Genomic DNA, 20581 nt, shown 5'->3' with positions numbered 1-20581 from the left:
TTTCCAATGAGGTATTTCACATTCTCTTGTATTTTTTCATTCCTTTGGATTAGTGTTACAATGCCTTGATTTCTCAAATTCTCACTAGCTTCCAATTTCTCCGTTCTAATTTTTAAGGAAGTATTTTCTTCAGTAAGCTTTTGGACTTCCTTTTCCATTTGGCCAGTTTTGCTTTTTAGGGCATTCTTCTTCTCATTGACTTTTTGGACCTCTCTTGCCATTTGAGTTAGGCTATTTTTTAAGGTGTTATTTTCTTCAGTATGTTTTTGGGTCTCCTTTAGCAAGCAGTTGACTTGTTTTTCATGATTTTCTTGCAAAACTCTTATTTTTCCTCTACTTCTCTTGCTTCTCAAAATCCCTTTTGAGCTCTTCCAAGGCCTGGGACTGATTCATATTCTTCTTGGAGGCTTTGGATTTAGGAACTTTAGCTTCATTGTCTTCTTCTGGTTGTATGTTTTGATCTTCTTTGTCACCAAAGTAAGATAATATAGTCTGCCTCTTTTGGCGATGCTTACTCGTGATCCCAGCCAATTACTTGAGTTTTAAACTCTTTGTTAAGGTAAAAAATCTATTTCCAATGTGGAGAATGTACTGTCCCAGGCTTCAGGGGTTTGTAAAGCGGTTTTCAGAGCTACTTCTAGGGACCTGAAAATTTTCAATTCTTCCAAGGTGCTTTGATAAGGGGCAAGGTGTTTTCTCTCCACCGCCACAACAAGCTTCACCACACCAGTGTTCCTCCTCTCCCCAGGACCGCTCCTCAGAACTGTAACCCAGATCCAAGCACCAGTAAAGCAAAAGATTGCTGCTTTAGCACTGGCAAAAAGAACCCTGCAATCCCTCTCTGATCAGCCACTTGATTCCCCCTCAGTCTGTATGCTGGAAGCTCAGGAAACAGCCATGGCCCCGGGGACAGCTGAGAGGTAGCTCCTTCTCTCACCACAGTCACAGACTTTTCCGAATGACCTTCTAAGTTGTCTTTGGTGTTCAGGGGTTGAGAAGTCTGGAAACCTCCACAGCTGCCTGCGATTCAGTCCTCTGAGACCTGCTCCAAGGTCACTGTGGCCTGCGCGCCCTTGCCAAACTGCACTCCTCTCCCCGCCCAGCACGATATACCTTTCTGATCAACCATCCAGGCTGTCTTTGGCTGGAAATTTGTTTCACTCTGTCTTTTTGTGGGTTCTGCTGCTTTAGAATTTGTTTAGAGCCATTTTTTGTAGGTATTTGGAAGGGTTTGGGGGGAGAGCTCAAACAAGTCACTGCTTTCTCTGCACCCTCTTGGCTCCCCTTATATTACATTTTTAAGTAATGATTTTGCAGCTCACATGCAGAAAACAGACCCATTCACAGTTATAAAAGACAGTTATGGAACAATCAATCCTATTAGCAGTTTAAAAGAAAACAATGCAAAAAAACTTCACACCATTCAAAATACCTGAAGTGTCAATATGCTTTGAAAGTCTGGTCTGATAACATTATGCCTTTCCAGTACTTGTAAATATCATAAACTAAACAACATCTAATACATATTGGGAGAGATTTGAGTTTTGATAATTTGACTTTGATTTCAAGTGTCAAAGGAAGCAAACTAAGTTTATCTTGTTTTCCTAAAAGTAGACCCAACTCTTCTAATGGCTTAGAATTATCCTAAATTATTTTATACTATGGGAGTGGTTTGGTTGGCCTATTATATATGGATTTGTACAGCATCCCCACACGTAAATTTGCCACATGTGGGCTATAACATTTACAGTATTTTATTTAAAATGTCTTAGAAGTTTATTCCTTCATTACAACTCTTATCAGTATACAAGTTGCCTTAGGGGCCTTTGAAAGGGTTAATTGTTTACAGAATTAAAAACTAAACTCATTATCTTTCCCCAAACTAACTCTTCTTCCTAATTTCCTTATTAATTAGGAGGGTAGCATATCCTCCCAGTTTACCTATGTTTACAATGAAGGAGTCATCCTTGAATTCTCACTCTCTTTCAACCATCTTATGCAATCAGTTGTCAAATCCTGTCATTTCTACCTTTGCAACATCTCTTGTATAGGCTACTTTTCTTCTCAGACGTTGCCACCACACTAGTACAGGCCCTCATCATCTCACACTTACACCATTGTAATAGCCTGCTGGTTGTTCTTTGCTTTAAATCTCTCCCTTCTCCAACCCATCCTCCTCTCACTTATCAAATTGATCTTCCTAAAGCATAGGTCTGACCATTATGTTCCCTTATTCAGTAAACTCCAGTGGCTCCCTAGGACCTCCAAGATCAGATCTAATATAAAATCCTCTTTTGGCATTCAAAGTCCTTTATAGCATTGCCCTGTCCTACCTTTCTAGTTTTCTCCACACTTTGCTCCCTTTCACATACTCTGAGATTTTGTGACATTACCCTCTTTGGTATTTCTTACACAAGACATTTCATATTCCTTCTACAAGATATTCCATACCCTGCCTCTGGGCTTTTTACTGTCTGCCTTGCATGCCTAGAATTTTCTTCCCTCCTGGCTTTCCTGGCTTCCTTCAGGTGCCATCTAAAATCCAACCTTTTTTTTTTTTTTTTAATTAGGCAATTTGGGTTAAGTGACTTGCCCAGGGTCACACAGCTAGTAAGTGTCAAGTGTTTGGTCTGAGGTGGGATTTAAACTCAGGTCCTCCTGACTTTAGGGCCAGTGCTCTATCCATTGCGCCACCTAGCTGCCCCTAAAATCCAGCCTTGTTCAAGAACCCTTTCCTTATCTCCCTTAGTGATAGTTCCTTCCCTCTAAGAATTTCTCCAAATCTTTCTATGTCTTATTTATATATAGTTGTTTTCATGCTGTCTCCCTTAAAGTATATATATATATATATACACACATACCTACTTACATACATGCATACACACATACATACATATACATATATATCTATAGATAAATAAAATTTTAAAATCCCCTGGCATCTCCTTTAGAAGAAAAAAATAATTTGGAGGCTAATTATTTACCTTTCAAAGCTATTCTTAGTGTGGGCAAGTAGGCTCAGATTAACTAATAGATTATTACTGCTGAAATTGCCTCTTCCAGCTACTACTATGTGTCTTATTCTTCTCACTGCCAAATTGTTCCTCACCGTCCTCTCTCTTTAACCATCTGACACACATTCTTTCTGTTCTACTGCAACTACATTCTTGCAGGTCACTAGTGACCCTCAATAACCCAATTTATTGCCATTTTCTCAGTTGTTAGTGTTCTTTACAGCCTTTGACTTGATTATCTCTTTAAATCTTTTTTTCCTTGAATTTCTGTGTTGCTATTCAATCCAGGTTTCCTTCCTACTTCTTTGACCAGTCCTTAACTAGCTTCTTTTTTTTCCCCTTTCCATAAATGTGGTTGTTTCCCTTTAGCTACATCTTCTGCTTCCAGAGCTTCCACTCCTGCTTTTATGCAGATAATGCCCAAATTTATATCTCTAACTCCTCCATCTTTGTTGAACTCTGGTTCAACATGTGCAGCTGCCTTCTGGCTTACTATTACCTCAGATTCTTAACTGAGTTCCTTATCCTCATCCTCATCCTAACCGTTATCCAGGTTCCCCTTCTCAATTTCTGAACTTTTTTAAAGATACCATATAGTGCTCTTTGACTCTTTCTTTTTCTTCTATATCCAATCATTTGCCACGTCCTATCTACTCTTTTTTCATAATGAATTCCAAGCATACCACTTTATATCCTCATTTCCAGTGTCTTAGTTTAGATTCATACATTTAGCTTGCACTACTTTTTAGTTGATTATACATATGACTGTCATAGTAACTATCTTTATCATTTTTCCCTTTTCCCCTCTCAAAGAAATGGCAGCCGTAACTGAGCAGTCACTGTCTAGGATGTTTAAAAGATCATTAAGAATAGTATTTCCATACTAGAGAAGAGCAAATTGTGTCCTCATTTTCAACAATGGGAAGAGGACAGAATCTGACAACTAGAGTCCAGTGAACTTGACTTCAGTTTTCTCAGAAAAATCCAGATTAGGTCATTCATGAGATGGATAATGAGCTCCTAACGGTGATTGCAAAGATCCAACATAGTTTCTTCAGGTACCCCTCATATTAGACTAATATTAATTCCTTATTGGATGGGGTTATTAAATCGGTAGATCAAGAAATTCTGTACTTAAAAATACCTAGATTTTAGCACAGCATTGTTAAAATAATTCATACTGTCCTTTTGGAGAAGATGAAAAGATACGGGATAAATCGTAATACAGTCAGATAGATTTGATTGCGGTTGAGTGGATGAACTGAAAGTGTTTATTAATGGTTCAATGACACCTTGGCAGGAGGTCTGTAACTTTCTGCTTTTGTGTTTTATATCTTCTTTTCTTAATGCTTCAAGGTTTGCAAAGCACTTTATAATGATTCGATTCTCACAACAACTCTAGGATGTAGGTGGTGCTATTTTCATTTTAACAGATGAGGAAACTGAGGCACAAATAGAGGTTGAGTGACTTGTCCAGGGTTGCACAGTAAGTGTCTAAGGTCAGATTTGAATTCAGGTCTTCCTGACTCCAGGCCCATTGTTTTATCCATTCTCTTATCTAGGAGAGGTTCTGTATCTTAGTTTTATGTATATCCCCTCAGCATCCAACAGAGGAATTTTTTCATTGTCTTTTTATAACTAACTGATAGTGTCGTTTATTTACAATAGGTTGTTAAAATCACCCATTGTCCTACTTTGCTAACAAGAGAAGGTGATCGAATTCGAAGTAATGGAAAATTTGGAGGCCTTCAAAATAAAGCTCCTCCAATGGACAAACTTCGAGGGATGGTATTTGGTGCCCCACTCCCGAGACTCTATCAGACCCTGGGTATCCATATAGGCAAGTCTGTTAGCTATGTTGATTATCTATTTACAGCATACAGTGATCCTCAGTGTTGAATTTGATGTGAGATTCTAACAGAACAAATGTGAGTGATATCAGATATTGGCATGTGTTTTCACTGTGTTTTCAGCTTTGAGTATTAGCAGATATCTTTTTCTGTCACATCTCTCTTTGCCAAATAATAAAATAACACCACATTTACTCCATGATCACTTATCCAGCTATCCAGAAGATAGCCAGGAACAAGAAGGAAAGAAAAAAAAACAAACAAACAAATATCCAAACACCTGAATGTCATGCCTGGAGTTCTCTCCCTTCTAACCTCTACCTCCTGGCTTCCTCCAAGAAATCCAATTTTCTGCAAGAGGTCTTTCCCATCTCTCCCTATACCCCTGTACTCGTAGTGCTTTACATTTCGTATTGTCTCCCATTTACACTGTGTCTGAGTGTGTGAGTGAGGGTGTGTTCTTAAGCATTTCCTGTGGGCTAGGCATTATATTAAGTGACGTGTATTCAGAAAGAAACAGAAGACCATCCTTGCCCCTCAACGAGCTCACAGTCTTAATAGGGGAAACAACAAGCAAACAAATATGTACAAACAAACTACATATGGGCTAAATAAGACATAATTAAAACACTAAAATGGAGAGGTTGTTGAAGCAAGCCTTCCTGAAGATGATGGGATTTTTAGTTGGGACTTAAAGGAAAGCAATAGGCAGAGATGGGAAAGGAGAGGCATGAGATACAACCAGAGAGAATGCCCAGAGCTGAGAGATGGAGTATCATTCATAGAACAACTGGGAGGCCAGTGTCCCTTAATTGAAGAGTACATGGTGGAGAGAAAGGTATAAGAAACTTGGAAATGTATGAGAGGTTAGTTAATAAAGGCTTTGAACTTTAAGCTGAGGATTTTGTATTTACCTTGAGGCAATAGAGAGCCACTCAAGTGTGGGTGGGGTTTGACATGGTTGGACCTCTGCTTTAGGAAAATCACTTTAGTGACTGAACAGAGAATGACTTTGAGTGAGGAGAGACTTGAGGCAGGCATCACCAGCAGGCTATTGCCTGCACCAGAGTGGTAGCAGTGTCAGAGGAGATGCTGCAAAGGCAAAATAATAAATAAATAGATATTTGGATATATAGCTCTATCCATCTGTCTTTCTGTCTGTCTCTTCTGTACAGTGGTTGTTTGCATGTTGTTTCCATCATTAGCATATGAGTTTCTTGAGGACTGTTAGTGCCTTCCTTTGTATCCCCAGTGCTAAGCGCAGTATCTTCTATATCATAAACACTTGATAAATGTTTACTGACTTCACTTGATAAATTGCATATATTAAATGTTCACACATTTTATTTATACAGGAGCCCTTGAGACAGGATTAAAAGGATCAGAGAAAGCAGAAAGGAAAGATTTTTACTATGGCTCTTTACACCTGTTTTATACACAGTTGCAAATTTGGTGTTTTGGTTTTTCTTTAAATAACAGATTACAAGCATCAAGTCAGAGGCGACAGGGAGACCTACAAAAATAGTCACACTGGACAGGAGCAAAAATTGAAAGTTGACAGTTTGACAATGAGGCAAGACAAAAACCAAAAGAAATCCAATAAGTTAAAAATATGACAAATTGGGACCATGGAGGGTATGGGAAATTAACTACACACGCCTCAGCATGTGTGTAAGCATTTTATTATTGATCAGTGGTATGATAGATACTAGGCTGAGAGTTCAGGAAGACTGGTTAAATCCTGCTTCAGATACTTTTTGTGTGACCTTGGGCAAGTTATTTCAGATTTCTCTACTGGAAAATGATGAGGTTGAACTCTATGTCTAAGGTCCCTTCCAGTTTTACATCTATGATCCTGTGTTCATATCAATGATATTTATTTGCCAGTTAAATATTTATGGGGGGGGGCTAGGCAGTGGGGTTAAGTGACTTGCCCAGGGTCACACAGCTAGTAAGGGTCAAGTGTCTGAGGCCAGATTTGAACTCAGGTTCTCCTGATTCCAGGGCCAGTGCTCTATCTACTATGCTACTTAGCTGCTCCAGTTAAATATTTATTAAAAAGAATTCTATCATACATGTTTAAAGGCTTTTTTTTTTTTTAAAGTTCATGCTTAATGGAATCAGTCGCAATTATCTGGAATAGTTACTTCTATTCTATAGTAGTCCATTGTTGGAACCTAAAAAGGCCTTCATGGAATCAGATTGGCCAGTAATACAAAGCAATAGACCTTTTACATGGTGCTTTAAACTCACATGGGAAGGCAGTTTGGACTGAATGGAAACACCCAAGGGTAAAGGGTAAATTATGACAAGGGATACAGCCAGAATCTGGAAGATGAAGGGAACCTGGAGTCTCTCTGTTCATGTTCACTAATGGAATAGAGGTGAACCAGAATCCAGAGAAAGGGCTCCTTGCATGCTAAGCATCAAAGAGGGAATCCATAATATTCATTCAAGAAATGCTTCCAAGACTTTGTTCATTGTTAAGCCAAGTTTTTAATTATTCCTCCCATTGTCATGCATGCCATGTGTCAGTGCAGATTAAGGATGAACAGGGGACCAGATGTTTTATAATAGGGACAGTTTCAGGTATTTATGAATAGTTTTTTACCTCTGATATCACAGGGAGATTGCTTGGGAGTTGGAAGTTTCAACTGGTTTCAAAAAAGAAAGAAGGTGCCTGTCAGGATATGGTAGCATGTATGGAATAGCAAGGGCCTGTCCCAAGAATGTTCCAGGCCCCCCAAAACAGAACTTCTTTTGGACGTGCGTATATGGAATCTTTTTTCTCCCTTAGTAGGCTAGAGAATAGTGTTTTAGCAGTATAACCAGTAATTCTTTTTATAAAGGATCTTCCTCAGAAAAGAAAAAATTTTGACAGCTGCCCACAATGAGGAGTGAAGGGATCTTGATCTGAATGTAAGGAAAAAAATCGTGCTTACAAAAGTGAGATTGCAAATCCATCAAAATAGTTACTGTCCTTACCAATATTTTAATTAGATTTCTTTGTCTTCTGGTAGATCTTCTTCAGCAATATCGCTCAGCAGTGTGCAAACTCAATAGTGTGACTAAGGAGCTTAACGCTCAAATAGACTACCTTAATACTCCAGATATGCAGAAGAAAAAGCAGGAGCTTAGCGAACAGGAGAAAAATCTGGAACGAATAGAACAGAAACTTGGTATGTGTTCATTTTCTGTTAACACTTATTTTGTAGTGGAGATAATTATTTATGCTTTAGTTATTCTAAGAGTACTATGAAAGTATAGTGGGAAAAGATGGTAATGATGGACAATTCATCTCCAAAATGCCCAAGCGTGGTCCTTAAATCACTTTACCATAACTTTTAGAATTTTTTCCTGCTAGTACATGAATGGCATTATAAGTTCTATCATTCTGTCCTCTTTCCCCCTCTAGATTTCTAAGTAAGATTTGAGACTTATTTTTCTGAATTTTATAGCCAATTTGGTTAAAATAATCTTTTATTTTTAAATCCATCTTTAAAGGTATGACTCCAACAGGTAAATGTGAATTAGTCCGTCAGGCAGCTAAACTCAATATGTCAGACAGCCCAATCCCTCCTAAAAGAATGAGACGGGAAACAACAAAAAAACTAAATAGGTAAGTTTTTGTTTCCTTAAATTTAATTTGATTTGAATAATGATGATGGTTTATACACATTGACTCAGTACGTGGCAAGAGGCATAGAATTGATGTTATCTTTATCTAAAGCAGGAAATTGAGGAAGTGTTGATGAGAATGAAGAGCTTTATTGCTAGACTTGCCTTGGGTCATTCTGATTCTTTGAATTTTTTTTTTTTTTTTGTAGTGGTGGTGGTAATGGTTAATTACTTAGCAAAAATCACACAGAATCTATTTTGATTTCTTTATATGAATACTTGAAATGCCCCACCTTACTTTTCTACTTTTTTCTCCAAACATGGGGTATTCTGCTTTACAGAATGACCAGTTATTAGAATCAGCACCCTACTTGAATTAATGTGAAAAATCCAAACCATTTGTACATTGATATGTCATTGACATTTATAAATTTGCAAATTCATAGTCATGGTTTAGTGAATTGGGTGCCATTTAGATTTCATGTTGTGCAAGCTACAGAATCATCTTTGACCTTTTGTCCTCAAGAATATAATGTAAATGTCTTCTTCAGTTATTGTCTTTGAATTAACCAAATCAATAGGAGTATCTCATATCTGAGGTGGTTAGTGGGACTTCCTGTTTTAGGGTGACTGATTCAGTGCTTAAATACTAAATACTTAAAATGTCTGTATAATTTCTAAGAGACATGTAAGGGGGTGTTCACATGAGATGATCCCTGGAGCTAACTGAGCATTGTGTGCCCCCACTGCTCTGCTTTCAGTGAAGATTTTCTTTAGTGTCTAACATGCATTGAAGCAAGCGGGGGACTTCGAGGGAGTCAGCCAAGTTGTGTTCTTGGTGATGAAGTTTTTTCCCCCTAGAAACACATCTCTGAGTTATAATAGATTATATTAGATAATCTATTATAAATGATTCATGGAGTAGTAGATTTTTGTTATCTTGAAAGTACCTTTTTGTGATCACACAGCTCACTCCTTTTTTTTTTTTTTTTCACAGATGAAAATGTTGAGAGATGTTAAATTTTTTTTTCATTAATGACAAAACCTAGTCTTCTTATTTCCAGTATGTTACTTTTTCTTCTCCACCCATTATATAAAAATACTTTTATAAAAACTTTTTTGGGACACATTCGTCATTCAGCAAGATACATCTAAACAGGTGTTTCTAAACAGATGGTCTAACAAAAATTTTTAAATGCTATCAGTGTTTTTCCATTGATATGTCTTTTGGTTAAAACTCTGTTCTTAAAGAAAATCCTTTTCCTTGGGGGATATTTATATTGTTTGTAAATGGATCATATAGGAGTTGAAGGGAGTATTACGAAAATAAAGAAAACTGGCAATTCATATCAGTATGCAATAGTGTACCATATTTGTAGAGAATAAATATTAAAGTTATTAATAAAAGTATTTCGGGTACTTTTCCTGTTTTCTTATCAGTCAACATGTGTTTATCAGACACCATCATTATATCAGGCGTCATCTTAGATAGACCCTAGGGATACAAATAAAAATAATCAAACAGTAACATGCTTATCTGAGATCATCCAGTAAGGAATCCTTTCTTTACCAAAAAGGTCAATATGATCCTTTGAGGTCTGTTATTTTGAGTTGGTTCTAACCCTGACTTTGAAAGCTGTATCACTAATTTGGAGTCCAAAGGTAACTGTATAAGCCAGTGCTTCCTAGCCCTGTGGGCTGCAGATTCATGGGTGGTAGAAGTTATCAAATATGTCACCTGTCATGATGTACTTTTTCAAATAATCTATACTAGAAATATAATTACTTTTATGTAAGGAGATGCTGGTATGGACACTTCTAAAGAGTAGACCTTTTAAGTAGTAAAGACATGATTTTAGGAGGAAAATTAACATACTTATGAAAATAGCTTAAAATTTAAAATGAATATCATGGAAGTCAGTGGAAGGATAAGAGCAGGCTGGAGCATATAATGAATGAGGAACTTCAAAGAACAATAATAAAAAATATTCTCAAGGAAAGATATGATAGGAAGATAGGCTGGTCATACGGTGAAAGCAGGGGGAGAGAGTAGAGTACTCTTCAACTGGTAACGTTTCAATGTTAGCAGAAAGCCAAGAAGGCTTCCATTGGGTAGACAACGTGTATGGACAATAGTAGTGGGCAGGTATACCTGGTTAGGTTGCATCTGCATCATTCATGGGAATTATAAAATCTGTAAGGTAACATAATCTAAGTATTTCAAATTTTTTTAAGAAAATTAATACTTAAAATGTTACCAATATCCTATTTATACATATTGTTACGATTAAGATTCTTCTAATAATTAAATTATCCAAATTAATGTGTGCCTTGGAAAGTAATAGTATTTCTTAAAAGAAAAATCCGTACTTTGGATTTGTCACTAATTTAGAAAAGATCCCTTCCCCGCTTACATTTCCTAAAGGGTATGCTGTGTGTTAAATTGCCATGCAATAGGAGAGATTAGTAGCTCTTAAATCTGATCTATGATCAAAAAATAGAATGTTTTAATCAAGGTAATGAGCTAGTCTGTACCTGAAAAATACCAAATTTGTTAAAGCTAATATTTTTTCCCATACTTAATTATCTGCATAATTTAGACCTTGACTTATTATTAGTTTTGATCTTTAGCATGAACTCTTCATATTAATGAGATATATCAGGGGTTTTTTCGGGGACGGGGTTTGAACTTACTGAAGAACCAATAAATTCTTTCTACTCTTCTGGAAAATTTAGTTCCCCTTAACTTAATGTGAAAAAACCATATCATTTGTACATTGACACATACATCACTCATAATTATGGTTTAGTTAATTGATTAAAATTTTTCATTTGAAAAATTGATAGTATGTAATGATGTTTAAAGGGCAAGAAAGAAAATCATTATTTTGGTCTTAAACATTAATGAAATTTGACCTTTCTTTTTACTTTGTATTTAAGCTATCTTCTTTCTCCTTTTTACTTTTATTATTATTTTTCTAACTTGGATTCAGCAGCCAGAGGAGTAGTGTCTTCCCAGTGCCCTTAGTGACCTTAGAAAGCATGGTTTTTGGGTCATTCACTAAAACAGGAGGACTGTAGGTTTTCAGGTCCTTGCTCTAACCCTAAGTAACTCTGTGATCTTAAGCAAGATCCATATACTTTCTAGGCCTCCTCAGTTTCTTTAAGTAAAAAATGAGGGAGCTAACTAGACTAGATGAACTCTTACATTCTTTTCAAACTCTAAAATTTGATTCTGTAACTTACTAAAGTCAGCAGTTAAGGACAGAGTTTCCCGGGGTAGGCAGTCTTTGTACCAGCACAGTTCATAAAGCCTTCAAAAATTTAGTATGTTTTTTTTTAAATTGCTTTAGTAAAAAAGACAAATTACATGGTGGCCCACCTTTTGACCAATATACTTGTCTCTCTGAACTTATTAGCTGGGCTGATCCTTGAACTGTCGATCAGTCACCAGGCCCATATATAGTTAGGTGCACCACAGCTTGTACAAGTTCCTCTGGTATTGAACCAGGGTTTGGTTATTTCCATGCTACTATGAGTCATCGGAGTAAAACTTTAGAGGAAGTTGTGCTATGTAATGTAGTTAAATTGAATATTTAAGTAACATTCTTCATTAAGCCAACTACTTGTCTTCTGTGTTTGTTTTTTTGTGTTCCATAGTAATTTTTACCACGTTGAAACCAACTTTTTAAATGTTTTAGATGTTTACATTCTACACAGATCTAGTAATAGGATTCCAGTTCTGGATTCTGTAGTACTCTTATAACCCTCCTGAAGTTTTAACACTTTAGTTTCTCAGTTCTCTGCTAAGTTTCAGACCCAGCTCCATGTGGAACCTGAGTACTTACACAATTATATATTTTTATATACAATTATACCTGAGTACATTATACAAAAACTGAGTCCCACAGTTGAAACTCTGTGTGGATGTATTCTACTCTCCTCCATTTGAAATAGATGAAAAATGGAGACACCCCTTTGAGTGTTTACCTACATCTTTACATGACAAACTTACTTTGTAAGAAATAATACTATTAAATTTAATGCTTGCTTCACACCATGTGCATTATGCTTAGGGAGTGAGAAAACCATATCATTCTCTTATTTTAAAAAAAAGATTCAGTGGTTTCCTACTGCTTCCAAAACAAAATACAGACTCCTTTCTTTAGCATTTAAAGCCTTCCATAGTCTGGCTCCAGCCTCTCTTTCCAAAGTGATTTTACGTACTCATGCAATGTTCAGTCAAGCTGGCCTCCTTCTGATGTGCTCCCTTCTGCCTCTGAGTATCTTTATGAGGTTGTCGGCCTTGCCACCCCCATGCACCCTCCTCATCTTGACTCTTGGAACCTTTAAGTTGCTTCAAAGCTGAGCTAGTGCTGCCACCTAGACTACTTTGAACTGCCATGTATATATCTTGTACTGACTTATCTGTACACCTGTTGTTTCCCTCGCCAATAGCATGTAAGCTCCTTGAGGGCAGGGATTGTTTTCATTTTCATCTTCATATAACTGCTCCTGCAGGTGCTACAGCAACAGCTACTGAAGACCCAGGAAGGAAAGTTCTTGCTACCAAAGTCCTTGGTACTGTCAAATAGCTCAACATCAGAAATTGATAAGATGTCATCAAGGGATGTAACATTAAAGAAGAAGCATTAACATCTGCTTTGCTGCTGCACCCTAAGGACCATGGGACCTTTCCATCTGATTTGCAGTTGAAACCTTCCCTAGGTGTTGTCTCCATTAGAATGTGAGCTCCTTGAGAGCAGGGACTGTCTTATTTTTCTGTTTGTATCCCCAGTGCTTTGCACATAGTAAGCACTTAATAAATGCTTGCTTCATTCATTCATCTACAGATACAAAGAAATGTACATATATTTGCAGTTTTAACATCTTTAGAATTTATTCTTGTTCATTTCTCTCTACCTCATTCTGATTAAATGTTTCATAATTTCATGGAAATGAAGATGTGCATGTTAGTGTTAAGGCTGGCATATATTTCTGTCTTTCAACAATGTCTTCTGTATTAGAGGGGGAGTTATTTTCTTTTTTCCTGGCAGAATCTCTATATTCATGCTAGTATTCTGCATGTTTTACTTAACCAAACAGAACTTACATGTACCATTACAAAAAATAAAAATAAATGGTGGAATACTGCACTTAATTGGCACTAGTTACATTACTTGATAGCATTTATAAATAATACCTTTTTAGTTGACTTTTTCAGTCAGCCAGCAAACATTATGTATTAAGCCAGGTGCTATGCTAACTGCTAGAATATAAAGAAAGGCAAGAAATATTTCCTCTTTTCAGCTCGCAGTCTAATGGGGAGACAACTTGCAATTATGTACAGAGAAGATATATACAAGATAAACTGGTGAGAATCTTAGAGTGAAGTTTAAGGTTTACTAGGAAGGGATTCCTATAGAAAGTGGGATTTTAGCAGAGACTTGAAGGAAATTAGAAAGGAAATGAGGATCATTTAGTCAGGGTAAGCAATTCCTCAGTCTATTTCTTAGCAATTGAGCACTTTATCCCAATTAGCAAGCATTGATTAAGCACCAGCTATGTACTCTAGGCCGTGGTGATTCAAAGATAAAAAAGCCTTCTGCCCTCAAGAAACTTTACTTTCCCCCCCAAAACTTGTTTGGGATGGAGGAACATATATACACATATAAGTAAAAACAATTATTTCGAAGTTAGATACTACAAGATAATTTTGAGTTTAAGGGGCAAAAGCAGTAGCAGCTAGGAGTGATTAAGGTTTCCTATAGGACGTGACATGAGCCAACTTTTGAAGAAAGCTAGAAATTCTGACAGGTAAAAGTGGGGAACATGTATAAGACCTGGGGTACAGCCTGGACAAATATATGGAGATGGAAATGAAATGTTTTGTATGAGATATAGCAGGTAGGCTATTTTGGCAGGAATATGTTGTTTATTAAGGGGAAATAATAATATGTAATATGTCATGAAAGGTAGACTGGAGTCAGATTGATAAGGGTTTTGGAAGGGAAACTCAGGAGTTTGTATCTTTGCGTTAATAAATTATTGAAGCTTATTTAATAGTAGAGTGATGTGGTCAGATCTGTGTCTTAGTACTATTAACTTGGCAGCTGTTCAAAAGATGGATTCTAAATGGGAGAGGGTGAGTAGAGAGAACAATTACGTAGCTTGACCAGTTGGCCAGGCAAGAGGTAAAGACCTGAACAAGAGTGGTATTTTGGTATGAGTAGAGAGAAGAGAATAGATGTGACATGATGTGAATGTAGAATCAATCAAAAAGACTTAGAAACTGATTGGATATGTGGTGGAAGGTAGGGGAGAGAGAAGGAGGAATTCAGGATGACTCCAAGGTATCAAACCTGGAAAACTGGAGGGCGCTGTTATTCTTTACAGCCGTATATAGATTGACAATTTGCTGTGCACTGAAATTCACAAGCTTTTTTACCTTCATAAATGTGTATGAGAAAATTATTACTCTTATCCACAATAGTTCGCATGGATATTGAGATATAATTCTGCTGGCCAAAAGTCTCCCACTATGATGAAGAGCTTCCTTTTTCCTTCCCTCCCTCTCTCTCTCCCTTCTTTCACCTTTTCCCCTACCCATGAAGAAAGCAAGAAGTACAGTAGCCATTTTACATATGAAGTCAAGCAAAACATTTCCATTTTGGTGATGGTGATGGAGAAGTAAGAAGAATACAGAAAACAAAAAATAAAAATGTTTCAACTGCCTCAATAGTTCATCATCATTTGTATTATGAATCCTTTGGAATTGTCACAGATCATTTTTTTGATCACGGTAGCTAAGCCACAGTTGATTGTGAAAATATTACTGTTACTGTGTACAGTGTTTTCCTAGTTCTGCTCACATCACTTTGCATCAGCTTATATAATTCTTCCTTGTTTTTTCTGAAGTCATCTCCATCATTTCTTACAGCACAGTAGTATTCCATCACATTCATGTATCATAACTTGTTCAGCCATGCAGCAGTTGATGGGTATCCCCAATAAGGGATTTCAGTAAAAACAAATCTGTGGTACATCAAACCTGATATATTTTCTTCTCCACCTTGACCAGGCTCATAACCAAATCAGATGTGTGAAAGTTGACAGAGGGGCTGTTGGTCTCACTAAGAATGCACTCACTTCTGCAGCTCTGCTTCAGGAGACCAAGAGGGTGACTTAACCAGACTGAATATTTCTGGGGACAATTCAAGTACCAAGGATATGAATTTCCATGTCTGTCCAGATGGGGCTGGAAGCATCCATTCAAAAGAGGGAATTTCGTTGGACAACATGGTCTTACTGGAAGTATCCCAGTCATCTTACTGCTTATTTGTGATATGTTGCAAATGTGTCAAAGGAGAATGTTAGGTCTACACTGTGCAAATGTGGCAGTGATTATAAACCTGACACAAGGCAGTTTTTCATCCTGAAGAAAATACATGCTGAATTCCAGTATAATTACCATGGATGTTGTGGAGAGATGTTTAATGATGACAGACTTTTCGAAAAACTGGACTAGGTTGAACTTAATGAAAATGTTTCAGTTATTGTGAACTAGAGGAATTACTCCAGAGATGAGGTGTTATAAGGTATGAGAGGAAATCGTTAATGCAGAGTTCAGGATAAGAATGTAAATCCGCAGGTGTCTGGTAATTCAGATGTTATGATGCTTCAAAAAACCATGAAAGTGACCACAGTGCACATGCAGTGTGGTAGTGTTTTAGATTCTAGCTGCTTATCCTAATATGGACAGTATGTGCAGTGTGCTCAATTTTTATAAGGAATCATTTGACTTGATGCTTGTTTTTATAAATTCTCAGCCTTAATGCTACATTAACATTGTTTTTGTAATTTTTTATTACTCTTTTTTAAAAGGTCAGGGAAAGTAAAATTACACATTAATGCAATAAATTGATGTTAAAAAACCCATTGCTGAAACATTTATAATGTGTTGTCCAGCTAGTATGTAATAACAGTATGTGGAATCTTTGTCCACAAAAGCAGTTTTCAAGTAAAATCAACTGTTATGTGTATTTATCAGGAGTTATTTCGGGGGGACATTTATGCATCCCAGCAGATGTGTGGTTTTCGACCTTTCTGAACATGCAGCAAAATTAGAAACAGTTATGTTTTCTGTCTTTTGAACAGGTACTGTTTGTTTTAAAAAAAATAAAAATTTGAGATCACCAAGTCATTGTGGTTAGAACCATTGCAAGATGACTTACTCTATTCTTGTTTAAGCTAGTAATATTAAACAACTCTTACTATTTAAAATTATTTAACTATTTAACTTAAATTTACATATCAGTACAGCAATAATAGTGAAATATTCAATCTTTATTATAGTTTTGTTCCTTTGATGTTAGAAAAACCTAAAAACTGTCAAGCATAAGAAGCATATCATTGCTTATGACCAACATAAATTTTAGGAGCTGTTTCCCTAAGATCTGAAGGTTGTTGCTTTTCATCATTTACCTTTGGTATCCAGGTTCTCCTACCTATAACTATGTGCTAAATCATAATATCTTTAGAAATTTCCCCATGGTCACCTAAAATTTTGTTTGATAAGTATAAAAAGGTATCTTGTGTCACCAGTATGGGGAGTTAAATATTGCTGAAAAACATTAGATTTTATTAATGCTTCCAATACCAAACAAATCTAAAGCTTTATTGCATTTTTTTAAATTAATGAAAAATGACGTCTCAATGGTCATGCAAGACTTGATTGTTAAGATTTGCCATCCAGTCAAGAAAGATCTTCTTTTCCAATGGCATTTGCTGGGGGAGAGAGGGAAGAGTGTTTCTGTCGTTTTTGCATTTGAATGTAACTGAAAGTCGTATTGTGTGTAAGTATTAAAATACTGTATACTATGTTCTAAACTTGTAAAAAAAAAAAAAAAAAGTAGAAATGATTTTATTTATATTGTACCAGAACCAATAATAGAAATTTGGCTTAATTGTGGGAAAATAAGCAGAAGCACCAGAATTTTATTTCTGTTAATTAAGTCTTAAGTTCTCCTTACAAAAGAAGAAAACTGGCAGAAGTGAATACTTTAAAGGTAGCATTCACACTGCACTTTTAATACTCATCCAGACCAATGAACATTTATCATAATATTTGTCCTAATAAACCTAATATCTATCATAAGTACAATAAAGAAAAATGGACCAACATGTTTTGAATATCAAAATGAAGATTCTTAGTAGTAAAATGTGTAGATTTTGGAAACAAGAACTTGTTTTGTTCTCCATAGTTAAAGATAAATTTCTGGTGTGTATTTGTCGTTACTGGCCTTCCATCACTTCTTTTGCATATTATTCATGTCATTTTGGGTATATATATTTGTGCAGCTTTACAGTAAATTTGTACTTGTATAATTGAAATTATATTTATTTAATTTTCATTAAAAGAATTCAATATTCTAAAGAATATTATCATCTGTTTTAACAATGGCTGTACAGATTGTTAGTAAGAGGGGAATGTTTGGTTTTTAAAATTATGTGGGTTTATGTTTAATTGCTACTTAAATATCAGTACCCCAAATAGTAAGAAATTTCCTTTTTATATTTTTAGCCCCTTTGTAACCTGGTCACACAGTCACTAGGAAACAAAACAAAAAAAAATTATATTTTTATTACATAATTTTGAAAGGCTAATGCTTCAAGTACAGTGTTTGAAATCTGTGTAGTTTTATATCATCAAAGTGTCATTAATGCTTACTTTGTGGATATGATAGTCGTATTCCAAATATTTCACTTGTTAAATATTTTCATGCAAAAAAGAGAAATCTTCGTTACATATATAATCATTTATAAAGATGCTTGTTTTTTGCCTATAGCTGTGAAGTACTTGTTTTTGTAAGTTTATTTTCTTGTGCATTGTTCTTTTGACCCCCCCAAAAAGATGTTGAAACCTAATGTTACAAATGCGTGGCTACAGTGAAAGGGAAACAGCTTTACTTAAGCTTACTGTGAGAGCAACAAATCAAAAAATTAGGTTCTTATCAAACAGAATTTTTTTTTGTGGTGGATCATTCCATTATAGATTATTTTTAAATTTAAACCCATTAAAATTCAGAAGTATTATTATTAAAATAATTCTCTTTTGGAATCAAACCAAATGTGCAAACTTTTGAAAGTAGAAAAATTTTCAAGGTGGCAAGCTTCTCGACACAAGTAGCCAGTGATACAAGTTGGCACAACTTGGAAATGCCATAGAATTTTAAATCTTCAGACTAGCGGCATCTTAAAAATTTGGGTTCTAGATTGAAAAAAATGGTAATATTCAACCTATAGTTAGCAAGACAATTTACGTCATTTTTGTCACTAAATCTTAAATTACCATAAGATTAACAAATACCAGAAGTCCCCACTCTTGCCCACCTGATTTTCTACGGTGAAACTTTTAGTTAAAGTGTTCTGGGCCTCACTGTCTACCCTTCTCTACATCAAAGGTGTCAGATTCATGGCCCGGTGCATGTAAAACTCCTGAGGTAGGGAGGGGGGAGTACCACTATCAAAATTTTGGGGAAATATTTGACAAAATAAAGATGCAACACAACATAGATAATATTAATATGTGGTTTTCTGAGTCAGTATGCTACCCATAGGATCCCTTTATATTTGAGTTTGCTGTATGTATTCCAGATTTCTCAGCACTGTTAATCTTACCTGATAACCTAAGGACTTCAGGGTTTTACCCTCTGCCCTGCAGTTGAACTGTTGTTTATTTTTTGTATCCTTTCCCCCAGTTAGAGGGTGAGCTCTTTGAGAGCAGGGACAATGTCACTTTTCCTCTTTATATCCCCAATGCTTATTACAGTGCATGGCACATAACATGGTAAGCGCTTAAATGCTTATTCATTCATTCAATAAACACATTACATTAATGTTAAATCTAGTGGAATAAGTTTGCCTCCAAGTATAGTTTTGTAAAGCTTCATTCTTCTAGCGCTTAAATTGAAATTCTTCCTGTTTGCCCTAGGGAGCTTCTTTTTCTCTGGTCTCTGAGTATTAGAATACAAAAGTATTTAATTTTAACCTTCTGTTAATAGGATTTACTACCTTCATTGCCCTTTTCCCCTCTACATTTATGTCTTTCATTTTATCAGGTGGGCTTACATATTCATTTGGGTTCTTAAAAAAGGTCAAATTGAGTTTAACTTTGGATATTTGTAGACACCGTGTTCAGTACATGTAAATGAAAAATCAATTGTAACTGAAACAGTAAAACTAATTAGAACGTGTGCTTAGCAAGAACAGCAACTGATGTAGAGTGTTCTGTTGTGTTGGTCTAGAGTCAGTTGTAATATTTTAGAACTGGAAGGGTTATCTACCTTATCACCCTTTCTCATTTTTTAAAGATACATTTCTGTGCTGAAATTAACTCGGATTAACAAATTGCTGAGTAATAAATTTCTTCTTCGTGTTTTCAGATGTATTGTGGAATTGTCTGTTTTAAATTGTGAAATGTAAGGTATGTTTTTCCTCTTCTAGTAGTTCCAAAGAGTGGATTACATCTCTCTAGAAGAAGCAGAAAATCCACATACAAACCCTTTCACTGGCATTTAATGAAAACTCACGGAAGAGAAAGCATAAAGATACCAATTAGATTGGTTTAAAAACATCTTTGTATTGACTTTATGTGAATATATTATATATATAATTAAATGTTCATGTTGTTAATTGTCTAAAGATTCTTATACTGATAGAAATTAGTTTTTTGTTGCTAATAACTACTTTGGGGGAGAAGTTTTTAAGTAGGTTTGCCTAAGTTTCTGTAATTTTCATTTCTGAGAAGTTAAGATGTCTTGGGATTTTGAATGTGAAATAAAGCTTCAATCTACTCTTTATTTATGGAATATTAAAAGCTTTTCAATAAATGACAGTGCAAACATAGTTATTTAAGTTTCTTAATATAAATTGAGTCTTTCTTTAAAATTTCTTGATCAACCTCATTTTATAAATGAGGAAACAGCGAATTAATATGACTATATGACTTGCTCAAGATCACTAATAATAAGCCCTGGAGCCAGAATTCAAACGCAGGTTGCTAAATCACATAACTTCGGAATTGGAAAGGACATCAGA

At 35.8% G+C, this 20581-nt stretch overlaps 1 protein-coding gene across 3 annotated transcripts in view; it reads left to right on the top strand.

The window, feature by feature from the left end:
• LOC114054253 (structural maintenance of chromosomes flexible hinge domain-containing protein 1-like) overlaps positions 1-20376 on the top strand; it is a 182174-nt gene extending 161798 nt beyond the window's left edge. The window contains exons 45-48 of one of the 3 annotated variants that reach the window (XM_027877431.1): positions 4683-4854; positions 7885-8043; positions 8369-8483; positions 15564-20376. In XM_027877431.1, coding sequence (XP_027733232.1) covers positions 4683-4854; positions 7885-8043; positions 8369-8483; positions 15564-15588 — 471 coding nt within the window. In that variant the 3' untranslated portion in view covers positions 15589-20376. Of the gene's footprint in view, positions 1-4682; positions 4855-7884; positions 8044-8368; positions 8484-9479; positions 13639-15563 lie in introns of those variants that run through there. The other 2 variants (XM_027877432.1, XM_027877433.1) reach the window with 2 other exon arrangements.
• Positions 20377-20581: the final 205 nt, after the last annotated feature.

The sequence above is a fragment of the Vombatus ursinus genome, unplaced genomic scaffold (assembly GCF_900497805.2).
Source record: "Vombatus ursinus unplaced genomic scaffold, bare-nosed wombat genome assembly UNPS02014812.1, whole genome shotgun sequence".
Taxonomy (NCBI): domain Eukaryota; kingdom Metazoa; phylum Chordata; class Mammalia; order Diprotodontia; family Vombatidae; genus Vombatus; species Vombatus ursinus.
This window is presented reverse-complemented; position numbering and strand designations above follow the sequence as displayed.